A 16,291-nucleotide genomic window follows, 5' to 3' on the forward strand; every position below is an offset into this window, starting at 1 on the left:
AGTTGAGAGGGATGGGAAAACAGACGTGAGGAGGGGAAAAAGATGCCGGATGGATGGAAAGAAGCTGGTGCTGTGTCTGCAGTAACCATAAATAGGTAGAAAGGTGCTTACGCTGACAGAGGCTGAACAAGAATCAGTGAGCTGAAGTTAAAAATGAGAAAACATTTAACAAACACATACTATCAAACATGCCTCTCCGTGACCGGCAGAACAACCACCCTCACAGGTCCGGCATCCTTTGCTCTGCGTCCCGCGCACCCTGGTCCCTCCCCAGTGCCTCGGCCCTGCGGGCTCATCCCGGCACCGTGCCGCCGTGCCACGCTCCCGCGGTCGCTCTGCTCCGGCGGGGACGGGACGCGGGGCACGCAGGGCCCCGCTCGTGCGCCCTGGCCACGCGCAGGGAGGGTCGGCTGCGTCCCCGGGGCGCTGGGACGGGTCCTGCGCTGCCCGCGGGACTGAGCACCGGGATCTGCACAGCAGAGGATGGCTGCGGCGTGCGCAACACTGGGACATTGTTTAAAGAAGAAAAAAACCACACTTGGACGCTTCTTTTTTTTACTTCATGGAAACTTTATAAACACTTGAAGTAATCTACGCTTTTACATGACAAAACGGCTCCGACGGCTGATGTTGGGGGACCTGCCGTGCTGCATGGGGCGAACCCTGTGGTCCCAGCTGTGTCACTCCCATGGCACTGGCAGCAGGGACTGTGCCCCGCAGCCCTCCACCAGCACGGCCGAACACCCTACAGCTGCTCCACCGCTGGTCCCCAGCGTTCAGCTGTGCACACGGAGGAGGAAAAACCAGCACAGACACAGATGTGACAAATGACTTTAAAAGGACACAACGAAATACGTTTCTAATAAGCTGCTTCCCTCCATTGTTTACAATGTCAGACTTAAAACCAAGCTCCCTCGGATGTCTGTCTTCCCACGGACACCAGCTCCGTCCCGCGGGATCCGCGCCGGGCAGCGAGCGCGAGGCTGACCGCACACGAGCAGCGTGGGGGATGCCACGGCCACCATTTCCAACGGGACGGGCGCTGTGGGCGCCAGCGCTGCGCAGCATCCCTGTGCCGCGCTGGGGGTGCCGCCGCCAGAGCCGCCCGTGTCCGCGGAAGCCCGGGCGCTTCCCAAACCGCCAGCCTCCAGGGGTCCGCGCAGCACAGCCCCGAGAGGGGAAGGCTTTTTGGGAAATGTTGGGCTTCTGTGGAGGAACCGCTGGCCTGACGGCTCCGGGACAGCCACCCCAAGAGGTGACGAAGCCAAGGGCAGGCTGGGGTGCCAGGGCCGGCCGGCAGCAGGAGGCCGGGGCTGACGGGGTGCTGCAGGAAGGTGGCTCCAGCGCCAGCAGCGGAGCTCGCGGGCTGCTCCAGAGGCTTCCCCAGCAGCCACAGCCATTCTGGGCTGGTCAGGGCACCCCTCTCCCTCCTTCAGCCTTGCTGGCTCGCAGCTCCATCTTACCTGCTCTCTTAGATACCTGATCAGAAAAACACGATGCGCTCTGTTTTGGTGCTGCTCACACCTCCCGGCCGCTCGCGAGAGGGTGCAGCAGAAAGGGCTCACCGTAGCTTTGAGAAGCCCTGAGACGCCGGTGTGCGTAATACAGTCTAGGCGTTGATATCACTGGTTTTCTGGGGTTTTTTTTAAAGCCACTTTTACGTGCCACTGTTCAAAGCAGGAGTACAGGAGCGAGCAGCTGGGGCACGGCCAAAGCCCGAGGGAGCGGAAGCACCATTGACACGACACGTGTGTGTCCAGAGAACGCCAGAACTACATTCAGCGATAAAGCAGACAGGCGCTAGATGCACAGGCAAGGCAAGCCTCAGGAGACGGCAGGGGAAGGACCGTGGCAGCATCCGGCAGCAAACCTGCGCCAGGCAGGGCAGAAAGCACGCCCGAGAGGATGGAGCACCCGGGAAGCAGCTAATGGGGATGTTTGCCCACTGGTTTGGGGATGCTCCCAGCACCCAAGGAAAATCATTCAAAACAGGGAAGCCGCCTTTGGGCTGGAGGGAGGAAGCAGGGAAGCGCTCATTGCCTATTTACAGGTAAACGCTACAGCTCAGGAACTGAGCCCTGCTGTCAGCTGGAACCACAAATAAGCCTCTACTGCTAACAGGGGTACTAGGGGTGGTCCTGGCGGGGAGAAACCCTTCCCGACCAAAGGGCATCATCTACACGGCCGCTGCTGAGGAAAAGAGACCGGACGTCTCTTGGATTGGAAATTAATGTAATGAGCAAACAAGAACCTGGGTGCCTCTTGGAAAAATGGTGGGCTTCGACCCATATTCAGCGAGTTTCAGTTCCTCGCCACCTGGACCCACCAGAATCACCCCAGGACAGAGACTTTTGGTGGGCCTGTGGGAAGCGGATCTGGTGGGAGAGTGGCTCATGCCGGAGGAAGAGGAGGAGGAGGAGCGCCTGCTGCCTCCTTCTCCCAGCCGCCCTCTCGCAGGCTGCTGACCCGACCGGCGCTTCCCGGAAAGCCGACCTGCAGGCAGGGGATGCGGCCCTGCTCGGGCAAAGCCCCCTGGCACAGCCGCATCGGCCGGCGTGGTTTCCCAGGACAGGGGCAGGCTGATGCCAGGGAGGAGATGAAGAGACGTCCCGCAGAGCTAAGCACGGTGGTCCCCCCAATTCCTGTCCTGCCTGCCTTAGCACAAAGAAGCGTTTCCAGTAACATACACTGCTCTCCTACACACTGAAAAAACACACTAATAGCTTACTGAGCGAGGAAAACACAACAAAGGAAGGAGCTTCTCATGGCAAGGGGGCCAACCCAAACTCCAGTCATTCTACCCTTGCATCCAAGCACGGGGAGTCAGCCCCTTGCGTTTCGACTCCAACGTCTGCCCAAGGTCACCCTTGCCAAGGCGCATTTCCCAAAAAGTGAGCAGGTAAACGGCCACTCCCGTCCTCCGCTGTCCCTTCCACAGCCCATCGGCTGGATGGCTCTGCCCAGCGCTGCCGGTGCTCGCCCAGCCCTGCAAACGCTGCCGGTCACCTGCAAGGGCCCACACGAGCATCCTGCGCAGCCTGCGCAGAGAGGAGCGCGGAAGGACTGGGAACGGTTCAACACAAACGTCTGGGTAGGGTCTTCTCTCCATCGTTATCTCCCTCTCTTCTAATTTCTTGAGCCACTTCTGACAGCGTGCTCTGAAATTATCGTCCGGTAAGATAGCTGCTCTCCAGGGGCACTGGAACTGGAAAAGTCTTAGCTGCGACACGTCCGTTTCACAAGCACAGAAAATGTCCCGGGTCTAGCTGGGCTGAGGTGATTACAAAGTCTGGAAGAAGAAAACAAGCATGCTCTGTGCAGCAGTGTAAATTCATCAGCAATGGCAAAACCACAACCAGAGCGAGCCCAGATGTCGGCACCGCCGTTAGCGGAGTGCTCAGGTTTACCCTTGCTGCAGCGAGGAGGCTCAGGAAGGGCAGAGGAGGCCGATTCACTCCACCCTGCCGCACTACCCCCCAGCGAAGAGCACGGACCACCTCCAGTCGCTGTCTTTCCTTCTGCAAGGGTCTCCTACAGGAAGGACGTTTCTCCTGATCTTTCTTTTGAGATTCCCATTGCCTCCACTGGATTCCCACCACCCCATAAATGCTGAATTTGTGTTACATGTATGCTATTGGTTTATTATTTGATTCATTGTCATAAAGACGTACCTTTAGCCTCAGCTCTCATCACCTGGGATCCTGCCTTGTGGCGATGAAGAACTGTATATAAGGAAGTAGAAGAATACAGAAGAAAAATGAATGCAATAAGCAGGCTCAAACTCGGATCCACAAACCGAACTAGAGGGCTGGGTAACAGTCAGGCCAGGGATATATTTTTCAATATAACAAGTGAACTCACTGTCAACTCTAACAGACAACATATATCACTTGCATGCAAACCTGCTCACACTGTTGGCAAGGGCTGGCCATCTTTAAAAGCGAGAAGCTGAAGCTTATTTGAGCAGATATTATTACAAATGAAATCTGCTGCCACAAACCACAATGCTTGCAATTCAAAGCCCTGCCATCCCAGCCTAGCCCGAAGGCTTCGGTGCCCAAGCTATCACTCCATCACACCGTACCTCTCTGCGGTGGAGCTACGCATTGTGTGTAGCACCATCCGCTCTCTGGCTCGCGCCTCTGATCAGCTGCTGCGATCTAAGCAGCCCTCCTCATCTCTCCCATGATCTTATCTCTGGCTCTTCGCAAAGGCTGAGAAGTAAGTACAACGTGCGCTACGCTGACTTAGATCCACAGGCATGATAAAAGGAATCCATAGCTATGTTTATTACTTAGCAGGTTTACATTTAACTTAGCAAGTCTCTATCTGGATTCACATTTTACACTTTGTGCTCTTTGTTTAGTTCCAGCACTTTCGCTGAGACCCATCTCCCTCGTACCCACGAGTACGAGGCAAGAAAGGTCGGGGCTGGGGCTCCCCGAGCTGACGCGCTCTGCCTCAGAGGGAGCACCCTACGCAGCAGGGCTGCTTTTATTTACACGCCAGCTTCGCAGTGCCAGGCTTACTTGCTTGTTCTTCGGGAAGCTGTCTCAAAGAACTTTGTCCTAGAGGCCACCCTGCAAAGAGAACAAGAGAGGTCACCCCAGTTATCCAATAAGGCAATTTGCTAATTAGATCTCATCTGTGCCAGGGAAAAGAGCAGTAGCATTAGCAGACACTGAAGACGATCCCCTTCGAACAACGTCTTTTGTGCCGAGGCAGCAGCCACGCTCCTCGTGCTGCCAGCTCCGTTCCCCTCTGCCTTCGCACCGCCCTGGCCAGGCAGCCCTTCATCGCTTTTGGCTAGACTCCTTCTTTCCATGCTCTTGCTTATAATCCTACATGCTGGTTTGTAAACCTGCATCCATCACGTTTTATGGCCTCTCCTTCAGTTTTTATGTGTTTCATATTTAGCTTCCAACTGTCCTCACAGAAGGAAAAGTTCTAACAAGTGGTTCAGGAGAGCCCAGGCAAGGCCTGTTCCTGCCCCGTGGCTGTGAACCTCGCGGCACCTTTGCTGGACTAAGGAGTGAACGCGCAGGACCTGGATCAGCTGCACAGCGCGGCTTTACCGGCAGCTCTCGCAGAGAGCGGGGGCCAGCGCAGAGCGCGCTCGGGAGCTCGCCCACGGCACGCGCTTCCCCCGGCACTGCTGCGGGAGGTCGTCACTCGCGGGCTGCGCGGCTCCCACGGCAGACGCGCTTCGGTTCGTGACAAATGTTTTTGCAACTACGGGCAGGGCGAGGCCCCGGGGCCGGCCCCCGCACACCCCAGGGCTGCGGCGCGGTGGCAGAACACCGGGTGACGGGCGTTAGCGCAGACTTGGGGTGCGGCCCTGCTAGGATGGCAGGGGAACGAAACGCACGTCTTTGCTGGACGCGCAGCAGCGGCGAGCTCCGTGGCCCGCACCAAACCGGTCCTGGCAGCTGGGCCGAGATCCCCGTGTATTTAGTCACCCTTTTTTCTTCTTTTTATTCCCATTGAAGCCAGCAGGGTTTCTGTCTCTTTAAAATCGGAAAGAAATCTGATGATGAAGCTGAACTCCATCCAATTTCCTTAAGAGAGGTCCAAGCTGGATCTTGTTCTTTCCTGGGAAGTGTCTCATTTGGGAGGCTTGCTCAGAGCCTGGCAGGGAGGGGCTCTCCAGCTCCGCTGACATGAGAAATAGCAGAGAAGGTGATGGGACAAAGCTCAGCCCCAAGGCCGTACTTGAGAAGGTTCAGAGCTTTGTTTTCCCTGCGTGTGTTTGCCTTTGCCATGGCTACGCTCCCCTCCCAGGCTGTGCCCTCTCACAGCTTTCCAACGTGACGTTCAAACCCACGCTTGCACCAGTGTCGAAGGGACGTCCACGGCTCCAGCCACTGCACGCCACCGCTGCTGGAAACCAACGCGGTGTTTCTCCTCCTCCTCTTCCAGAATTCCCGGTGGGTGACACCAGCTCCTACTCCTGCCACCCAGGCTGACCTCGTCCCTCCGCACGCTCCCCAAGCCCCTGGGTGCCGGCAGCTCTCTCGGGCCGAGCTGCCCGCCCCGGGTACCGTGCGCCCGCCGAGGGCTGCTGACTTACACGGATGAAGGCATGTCTTCTGCTGTTCCTGCTATCAGATCCGGCCTCTGCTCCAGCCTCGGAGGGACAGGAGTCCTGCATGGTGGGTCCGGAGGTCTCACAGGGGGACGCGTTATCACGGGCTTATCGCCATGGGATCGTGGCTTAGGGACGCCGTCGTACTCGCCTGCAAGGTTGAGGATTACAAACACTGAGTACAAAGCTTTGGTGGAGGGCTAGATGTTTATGAAGAGGCATTAAACAAAGTTAGCGGGCTTAGTTCTGTCTGCCCCAACATCCTCTCTTTGACAGTGGCCGATAGCCAGAATTTAGGGAAAGAGTCCCAGGAAAAGACAGTTCCCATTCTGCCTGTGCCCACTCAGCCTTCCTAGCACTAGAGAGAGGGACTGATGCTGGACCCTGCGATGACAAACTTGATATAGCTGCAGATTGCAAAGATGATATTGCCTGGGGACAAGTTTTCTTAAAGAAAACCTGTGCAGTGCCGCTCTTCAAAAGCAAGAGGAGTAGCACAAATTGGCGATCCCTGCAGCCCGGGGCTGCTGCTTCTCCGAGCTTTTATCTCGGACGGTGGAACTACCTGTCCTCTGCCCCAGCTTTCTGCTCTGCTCGCAGGAGTTCCTGCCTCGGATGCTTTTCTTCCCCAAGATCCAGCCAACCTAAGTTATTCACTTAACCCTTGAAGACTTAAGGAATAAGTGTCAGCCTCTGCCTGACACCCCTGGAGACCCCACACCTTCCCTCCAGCGCCCAGACCTCCGGGGCGCGTTTCTGCAGGACAGCAATCCTGCTCTTCTCATCTGGCCATTTATATGGCTCAAAACCATCTTAAGGGCTGGGTTCCTGCCCTTCTGATTTAGACATTTCCACTGCTAGAGTCTCCTGTTTCTGATTAGCAATATGTCAAAGATGTTTTTCTATTTGGTAGGATAAATAACTGCTGCAACTACTTAACCAAGGCTTTGTCAGCCCCTTAGTTACTGAAACTTATTATATCCTGATGTGCTAGCTCAAACACCAGTCCTTAACCAACTCTCTTCCACACTTGCATTTGTGAATTCTGATCCTGAATTTTCTCCTTGGTAAGCTGCATAGCTTGAATTTCTCAGTAAAAGGCCTGTTTTCTAATCCTTCAGCCTACGCTTCTTGTTTTCTCCAGTTTTTCAAATTATCCCCAAACTGTGCACACTAAAAGCTCAATACAGCACGCTAGCACTGATTTGCAAGTATCAACACAGACATAATATAACTTTATTACTACTTCAGTGTTCTCCTATATATACGTTCGAGGATCAACACAGCCAGTTTTATTACGCTGTGGCTCCAGGACATGCTGTCAGCGCACTGTGTGTGATAACGCAAACCCATAACACTTGGAAGCACTAAATGCAGTTGATGTATAAGCCAACTTTAAAAGATATCTTATTCTTCCAAAAGCAGATTTCCACCTACCATTTATGTGACAAATTTAAATACAGCCCGTAGCGTCAGTCAGATTAATTTGATGTTTGTGCTACCCAGCCGGGCCTTTCTTCTTTCTCTCCGTTGCACACGGGAGTCATTTGTCAAGAATACAGCCTGGTTTTTATTTTCTAAATAGAGGACTGTGAAGCTGTCAGGGTATGACAGCATCTGAAAAGCACTGGGAAGTGCACCGGAAAAGCTGGCAAACTGCAGAAAGCAATACATCTTTTATTATGACCATCGTCCTGAGGATTTTATAAAACTCAGCACCAAATACCTGCTGTTACAGCAACGCGTACTGTCCAAAAGCGGCTCCCTGGCGTTGCGGAGGAGAATGTCTACAGACACGCGGATACGCAAACACCTACCTACCTGCCTTCCTCCACTGAAACGCACAACGCCAGCTCGGATCTGGCCCCAAGCTAATTACTTCTACCTGTACTAAGTTTCTGTATAAAGCTTATTAGAATACAAATGATAAATCATTATTTCCATTTAACACCAATGGATGAAGCGTTGAAATAAACGTTCCCAGTAAAGCCTCGGTAAGCCAGAAGCTGCGTCACAGGAGGCCTGACAGATAAAACCATCAGAAATTAAAATGTGACAGTGACTTTTGCCATTTTCCTCTCTCTGCCGAGGAGAGCGCTGACAATCCAGCATGCTTACGGCTGGTTAGACTGGGCACAAATTGCTTGGGGTTTAATGGTCTTTATTTCGCTACTTAGGCTTGGATTTTATGAGTCCACTGAGCTAGGCTGAGCTCAGCACAAGCAGAGGCTCAGCTCCTGCACGGAAAGCCTGCTTCGTCTGACACTGGTGGCATCTGCCTGGCTTAGCAGGAGGGGCAGCACCAGCACCAGCACCGGCACCGGGCTCTGCAGGCTGCTCTGAAACCCCGCAGCAGCCGCAACCCCAGTAAGCAACAGACCAAAAGTACCCCCTGTCTGAAATAAAACGGGACAACTCAGCAGGCCGAGGCTTGATCAAACCCTCGGGCTGCCCGTGCCCATAACTCCAGCTAGTCTGGTCTCCCAACCCCTCTTGCTGAGCTACATCAAGAAGACTCGAGGCGAGAAGCCCACCACCCGCTCCGGCCGTCCCGGCGCACGATGCGCAGCGGGGAGGGCTGCCTCGGGCGCCTCGAGCTTTCCTCGGGAGGACGGCACTCCTTCTGCCTCGCTTCGGCTGGGGTCCCAGCACGAGCCACAGCCCCGGGCGCACGCTCACCCTCTCTGCCGTAGATCCCTGGCCGGGGAGCCGGTCTCCTGGCCTGGAGCGTGGAGGTCCTCAGGGCAGGGCTGGCCACCACCCCGTTGGCAGCCTTGCTGGCCGGCTTCGCTCCTCCATCCTGCAGCTTGGCCACCAGCTTCCCCACCTCCGCCTCGGCACGCAGGTCAGGCCGGCCCTCGGTGGGGGGACGCCCCGGCTCGTCCCCCCCCGGCCGGGGCGCGGGCAGGCGGCTGCGGTGCAGCGGCTTGGGGGCCTCCGTGCCGCCGCTGCCGTTGGGGGTCTGGCCGTGCCGGTCTGCTGCGGAGCCAAGGGGACAGAGAGCCATCGGGTTAGGAAGCGGCACGGAGGCGTCGCGGTCTCTGCCCCGTGGGAGTGCAGAGCTCTCCCGCAGAGCCGCAGAGCTCCTGCAGCACCGCGGGACAAGCACGCTTGCGGCGGGGAGCCCGGAGGAGATGGCTGCTTTGGCAGCAACGGTTCCTCACTCTGAGCAAAACGCCAACAGCAAGTGGCTCACACAAACGCCGAGGAATAAAGAAAACTGAAACAATGCTGAATCTAACAGAATACACTTACGGGTTCCTTTTACAGTTCCAGTACTCTTGCTCATGAGGAGTTGTGTACCACGCTTTCATGTCCCCCCCAAATCCTTCGTCTCATCGCTCTTGCTGTGCTAGAGACCCACGCACAGGATGCAGAAGCGCTGCTATGAAACTGATTGCACCCTGCAGCCTCGGTGCAGTCAGATGCTAATGCTTCTGCTCCCAGTTCGGAGAAACATTTAAATGCAAGGCCATCTCTAACTACATGAGCAGTCTTGTGATTTTAAAGAGCAATTTGCATCAATCATGTTTTGCCAGTGCCAAAAAGTACACTTGTAGTCTTAAGCCTAAAACATCATCAAAGCTCTGAAACTGTCACAGAGAAAAAGACTTTTCATCTCTTTGGTGATGATGTGATCTAGGGCACAGCTTTCAACGACAATTAGAGCAAACCGGGTGCAGAGAGAAATATGATTTTAAATCCATGTGCCCTTCGACATGATAATAAGGGCCTTACCGTTTCCTTACAATCAAATGAATTTAACAGCAGAGTTGTACCTGGTCTAGAAAATACTATCACTGGGTCCTGAAAAAGCACTTCAGCCTTCTTGCTCGGGATGTAACCTCGCCAGCGGCGGAGCCAGCCCTGCAGAGCCTCTCGGACTGACGCGCTCGGGCCGGACTAGACCCCAGCAGCACGCAGCCCACCCCGCGCCCGGGCACGCTCGCCCCCCTCCCACCAACTCTGCTCCCCAGCTGCATTTGCATCACTGTGCATTTTTGCCTCTGAAGCTACAAAACCTCTCCACTGGGCTTCTCATATGCAAGAACCAGTCTTAGTTCAGCTAACCGAGAATGCTGCAAGCAACAGGGCAAAAAAAATCCTCATGGAGTCCGAGTTGTGAGATGATGCAACCGATGTGTGAGTGGTTTTTTGCTTTCCTTTCTCCCTGAACAACAGACCTCGCTGTCTGCCGTGTTCGCGGCCTGGGAAGTGCAGCCCTGCTGCGTTACCTCCATTGCTCCTGGAAAGGTGCTGAAAGAAACAGGAGGGGCGAGAGGCCGGTAAGGCGTCAGCGAACACCTGGACTGACCTCCACTTTCTTCCACAGAAGCACCGAAGAAGACAGGTCTTTCCCTCAGAGGACGTTTGGAAATGGTGATGGGTTTGTGCCGCCGGGCAGCCACCCTGGGAGGAGGCACTGGGGGCGCGGAGGTGTCTTCTGGGGGGCCGGAGTAGATCTGTAAAGGCAGACACGTTTAGAGGACCCAGCCCGGCACGAAGGGGCTGCTGCCTCACCTCCAGCCCAGGGTCCACCCGCCCAGCACAGAGGTGGTGGCCGTCACCGACACCTTCCCCACGGCCCTGCCCAGCCTCCCACAGCGCGAAGGTCAGCACCCCCGGGCCAGGCGCCGCGCCGGCACGGCGGGCAGCCCTCCGAGGACGGCACGCCACGGCCGCGCTCGAAGCTGTCAGGTCCCTCGGCTCTGGGAAGGAGTTTGGCAGCTGAGCCACGCCAGGAGCAAAGACCCAGCTCCTGCGCAGCAAGCGGCCACCCGCTGCCTTTGCCAAGGGCTGCCCTGCTCCTCCCTGCTCTCCAGCATGCACAGGAGCGGTCTGTGGCCCGAGTCACCTCTGACCGGCCCAGGAGGGCTGGAAAAGCCAGGGCTGCCCCAAACCGCCCCGAGCAGCCGCGGCCCACGAGAGCCTGGCAGGGCCCTCGCAGCCGTCGGCTCCAGCCCTGCGAGCCCAGCCCCTCCAGCCTCTCGGCAGAGGGACCGGAGGTGCACGCCGGCCGCTCTCAAGGGTCGGCAGCACCCAGGAAAGCCCCGGCCGCCGGGGCTAGGGAGGGGCTGGAGCAGGGCTGATGCCTTAGTTACACCTCTGGAGACGCGTCCTGCCGCGGGCTTTCCGACAGACGGGCTGCCTGCTCTGCACCTTGCACACCCACTGCGGCAACTGCAGCGCTAAGCTAATTAACGCAGCAAAATCACAAATACAGACAAAATGTGTAGAAGCAAATTATCCCGGAGCAGATGAAGGAAGCTTTGAAGCTGACAGTTTCTGAGAAAACATCAAGACTTCCACACCAGTGAGGCGATACAATCTACAGAAAGCACCCGAACAAACCACCGCATGGTTTTAGATTTAACGCTAAAAATCCCTTCAGCTCTTGGCTTACAATGAAGTGTGTGGCACTATGAAATTATCTTGGATGAAATACTGGCATAAAAACAATGCTGCTAAGGAGTTTTACCTCCCTTTCTCACTGGTCATATGGCACCTATTTGGTCATGTTTAATTTAGAGTTTCTTATTTATCAGTGCTTTTTTTAAGAGCTGAGAAAGAATTAAGCCTCCAGGCAGTCTCTTGAAGATCTGAAACACCACATTAACTACTACTACAAACCCAACTACTCTTGTGTTTTTCCTGTTGATATTAACTGAATTTATATCAGGCTTTAAAGAGTGAGTTACTGTGAATGTGGTGGCACGGGCTGCCAAGACCCGAGGCTGTGCGGCCCATCCCGGGAGAACGCGGAGCCGGTCCCTTCCCGGCTGTCGGCAGGAGAGGGCTCGGGCCCAGAGGACGAGAGCTCCCACCAGACCCAACCGACAAGCAGGGCCACCACTCCCTCAGCACACGCTTTGTTACAGAAGAACAATTTTATCGTGTCACCCAGAAAAATTTTTAAATGAAGAAATTAACATTCTGATTTGATTAAGTATGCCGTTTTCGTAATTTAAACCAAAAGCATGTTCTTTCTTCTCCCAGCCCAAGAGCAGTTCTGGGAAATCAAGATGGGGGACGAGAGAGAAAAACATGCCCCCCCGTTAACCTTCTTGATCCCAAAGACCAGGTAGCGCGTACCACGGTGAGGGTGGGCACCGGCCATCTCTGCGGCCGGGGTCCCCACACCTCTCTTGCCTGGCCAGTGCAGGGGCAAGGTCGGACCGGAGCTGCGCCTAGCCTGGTCTGCCCAGGCTTTCACTCAGCAGGCTCGGTCTAAGTACAGCGTGCTGGTACCCGGGCTTTGCTCCTGACTTAGCCTGCCCTGCTCTGCCTGAAGGGAGAGGAACGACACGCTCTGCAGCTGCCCTTGCGGCATGCAGGGCAAAGACCCAGACGAGCCCCCAGCCCCGATCTCGTCGTTTCAGCTGCTTGTCCTTCCCGATTCGGTGACACGGCGTGGCTGCTGATGCTAAATGCCGAGAGGGGCTCTGCCCTTTGCAGGGCCAGTACGTTTTCTCCACTCCAGAATACAAGGTCCGGTGCGTTCCCCCTGCCTGGCTTCAGAGGAATTTGCTGTGACATTAACAGCCCATGATTTAAAAGCAGCAGCTCACGCATTATTAAAATAGCAAACGTTTACCTGCAGCAGGGCAATTTTTTGGAAACATCAACCTCACTCCTATATATTGACAAGTGTCCAATATTGTTTTTTAAAGAAAAAAAGAAGTGTTAACTTCCCCATGGATGCTTATACAGTACCACAGAACGCTGTTTTCATGAGACGCTTTTCAACATCTGAAAACCATGCTACAACCCACCGCAAACTACTTTTTTTAAGATGTGGGTGCAGCCTCTGCTCTTCTTCTGCCTTCTAAATGAAAATCCAAGTTAAACAACTTGAAGGTACAAAGATATTGACAGACCCTCATATTTAGAAGGTTTGTACAATGAAGAAGGTGTTTCCAGAGTGATCAACTTATTTAATTTAACCATGGCACTGAAATATAAGCTGTGGAAACAGTAATTATCCACAAAGACTTAATGAATAGTTACTTTGTCCTTAGAGTCTTCATATTGCACTATATAAACCATCTCTCTCTCTTCCTCCAGACTCATTTAGAGTGTTTGCTCATGTGTGAGCTGAAGGCACTGTCAGCGCTGATGCTGAACTTACAAGCTCAATCTAATAAATGTACTAGCTCAATCTAATAAATGTTACTAACTTAACCTTATCACTGAAGAAATGAAAAGCAAGCAAAGAGATGTCTGGCTTAATTAAAGATTTAATTCCAGCTCTTAGAGGTGGCAGTGTGAATCGTGTGTTGACTCAGTCTGCACCGCAGGCTGTCCAAGAGGGGAGGACAGAGGCTCAGTTCTGGAGCAAGCTGCACGAGGACCCCAGCACACAAACGATTCCCTGTTTTGCTGTGGGAACTTATTTAAAGCGTTTGCAGAGACCTACAAAGAAACCAGCTTGTGATTTTCATGAGCTTCTTGTGTGGATACTCAAAAGTCTCTGTGAGCTCTTTCATGCCGTTTCTCTGGTTTCAACCTTCAGCACCGCAACCGACTCCCATGGCACCCATCTGGTCCCCATTTGGTTGCTCTGACTCCACATCCACTTTTGCAAGAGCCCTGCTCTTTCAGCTTTGGCCTCCTCTTCCTTTCCTGAAAAGGGAGCTTCACTTCTGCACATGTGCTGCCCTGTCTGCTGGCAGCGCTACTCCATCCTCCTCACAGCAAACAACATCCTTTAAAGGATGGCTTCAAACTTTCCCTACCTCTAAGACATAAGAGATTGTGTGGACACTTTGTAATGTGAAAAGGTAATATGGTATTATTCAAGGTATTATGAAAAGCTGAAGGACCAAACTCACCCCTTCGAACCTAGTGCTGTTATCAGGAAAGCAATCTGGTCCCTGGCACGCTGACCTGAATGCAAACGCGGCTCAAGTTTTTAAATATTAACATAGAGCTCTATCATCCTCCAGCCACCCTGAAAACCCTAAGCCACTGTACCAGATATCACGAGGAGAAAGCGCTAATGCAGAAGAGAGTGGAATATGCTGCTTTCCGTCAGGAGACAAAATGCCACATGACAAAAAGCTGTTGTCTGCATGTGAATCTTCAGCACCCACCGCGGCAGACTAATCCAGACTGTGCATCTAGGCAATGCTCTCAGACAAAAATATTCAGCAAAGACCCCATGAGAGGCAAGCGGAGCCTCGCCAGGGTGCACCGCCCTGTGCCCAGCGCTGCCCCAAGGCAACAGCCGCCGGCCGCCTGCTGAAGTCTTCTCCGACTGCTCAGCCCCAGGCAGCAGCTCCCCTCCCCAGGCTTGCCCACGCTATCCCTACACCTGGATCTGAACAGGTCGTATGCACAGCTGAATTGTTTTCATCAACCTTTCAGTACTTGTCTGCTTTGGGTTTTTTTTTCCCCTGTATTAATAGTTGTATAGGGTCTCCTCTTGGACTGTGCCCACTGAAACTAGTTATGCTCTGGTCGAGCTCCTGTCTTCAGCAAAGGAAAGAGTAAAGTCCTGTAATGTCCAGGCATAGAACAGGGTTTTTTTTCAATAAATATTCCCCTTATTTAAAAGGAGCAGCAAAAATCCCTAGACTGAGGGTCTCCTTCAGAACTAGCTAAAGGCAACGGTGAGGAACGTATCTGCTACACTATTTGTTTCCTTCTGAAGCACTTCAGAGGAGTCTATTATATAAAAACCCCAGCCCCTCAGGAGACTCCAGAAAAAGGAGCCAGAGCTGTGCAGCGTTGCCACAGCAACAGCGTGCGGGACCACGGTGGAGCAGGCGGGAGCTGCGCGGAGCCGCTCCCGCGGCTGCCTCCGGTACCTTCCCAAAGTGCTCGATGAGGATCTCGACCACTATGTTTTGGAACTTGATGTTCATCATCGCCGCCACGGTGTCCTCCTGCGCTCGCATGAGGGTAGGTCCGAATATCACCCCCATGTTAGACGGTGACATCAGATTCTCTCGGCTGTGCTCACATATGCTGCGGAGAGGAGGGAAAGAAGGAACAGGTTTTGGGTTGGTTTGGTTTTTTCCAAGCAGATCTTATTCCAAGCAATAAAAAAAGGACACGGTAAGAATCAGTCATTCAATTCTCTTCATTTTGTTTCAGCAGAATTTGTTTCCCAACCCTACCAGAGGTAAAACGCGTCTCTGGTTACGACAGGCACGTTTGGCTAGGACAACTGTTTGGGAGAGCAACATGCTGACAGCATTTTTATTTGATCCCTTCCCACTCCTCACTCATCTTTTAACTCTGCAAGCAAAAGTCATCTGTGCAACACATACAAAAAAGGAATCATTTAAATTGGAATATCCTGTTTATCCAGAACTTTGGCTTTAATTTTTCCTCTCTCTGAAGGAGGAGGAGGACTGAATGTAGGGAGCATACTTTGGAGGTTTTCAGTAAATCTCTACACAGCATCTTCTTCCTGGAAGAACCACTGTTTTCCCAGAACAGAGCGCTCTCTGTCCAGCAGCCTTCAAGCTCCGGAGGAGCCTGCAAGCCTGCGGAGCAGCACCGATTGCAGTACTAACCACCGAGGTGGGCACTACCTGTTTCCAGAGGTGGACCAGAGGAGAGAGACTCTGCTGCTGACATGTACTGAATTCTGGCTTTGCCCTGTAGCTCTGGCGTTAAGGAGGTTTCTGTCAGCACGAAGGGGAGGGGGAACAGAATTTAAGTGTAAACACTTTAAGGAATAAACACAGTGACCACAAGGACAGCTTCATTGGGCTGCATGCCAGACGCTCTCAGCTCTGCCACTTACACAGAAAGGTCTCTAAAAACCACACAAACACATGCATGAAAGGCTGGAACCAGATGGCAGGCAGGATCCCCCAGCCAGCCCTCCTCGCCCCAAAGAGGGGGCACGGCACCGAGGGCCAAGCGCTCGCCCTCGAGTGTCAGGGCGTGACAATCCAGATCAGCCCTGCTTATTTCTGAAACAGTCCAGTTTTCAAAACGACTCCTCCAAAGGTCCGAAGCAGGCCCTGTCACACAAAAGCCATTGCTTCTGCAAGCCCTGGTCCTTCCTGACCTGCACACACATTGCTCCCTGGCTTTTGAGCTTCGGCATGGCTCGCCACAAGCCTCTCTCCCTGCTTTGCCACTGCTCTCCCTGGGGTGGAGAGGGCAGAGCTTCCACACTGAGCCTTCGCATTCAGTGTGACAAGGAGGCAGGAAAATACCCATTTCCCAGTGCAGTGCTAGTGCCGT

General features: G+C 53.8%; 1 protein-coding gene across 7 annotated transcripts in view; it reads right to left on the bottom strand.

The window, feature by feature from the left end:
- Window positions 1-559: 559 nt before the first annotated feature.
- The window catches only part of OPHN1 (oligophrenin 1), a 69,309-nt gene continuing 53,577 nt past the window's right edge, over window positions 560-16,291 (bottom strand). For 5 of the 7 annotated variants that reach the window (XM_072877293.1, XM_072877297.1, XM_072877294.1 and 2 more), the window contains 7 exons: window positions 14,896-15,055; window positions 10,401-10,548; window positions 8,765-9,064; window positions 6,071-6,236; window positions 4,530-4,580; window positions 3,672-3,722; window positions 561-3,289 (listed from right to left, as the gene is read on the bottom strand). In XM_072877293.1, coding sequence (XP_072733394.1) covers window positions 3,680-3,722; window positions 4,530-4,580; window positions 6,071-6,236; window positions 8,765-9,064; window positions 10,401-10,548; window positions 14,896-15,055 — 868 coding nt within the window. In that variant the 3' untranslated portion in view covers window positions 561-3,289; window positions 3,672-3,679. Of the gene's footprint in view, window positions 3,290-3,671; window positions 3,723-4,529; window positions 4,581-6,070; window positions 6,237-8,764; window positions 9,065-10,400; window positions 10,549-14,895; window positions 15,056-16,291 lie in introns of all 7 variants that reach the window. The other 2 variants (XM_072877292.1, XM_072877291.1) reach the window with 2 other exon arrangements.

The sequence above is a fragment of the Ciconia boyciana genome, chromosome 12 (assembly GCF_034638445.1).
Source record: "Ciconia boyciana chromosome 12, ASM3463844v1, whole genome shotgun sequence".
Classification (NCBI taxonomy): domain Eukaryota; kingdom Metazoa; phylum Chordata; class Aves; order Ciconiiformes; family Ciconiidae; genus Ciconia; species Ciconia boyciana.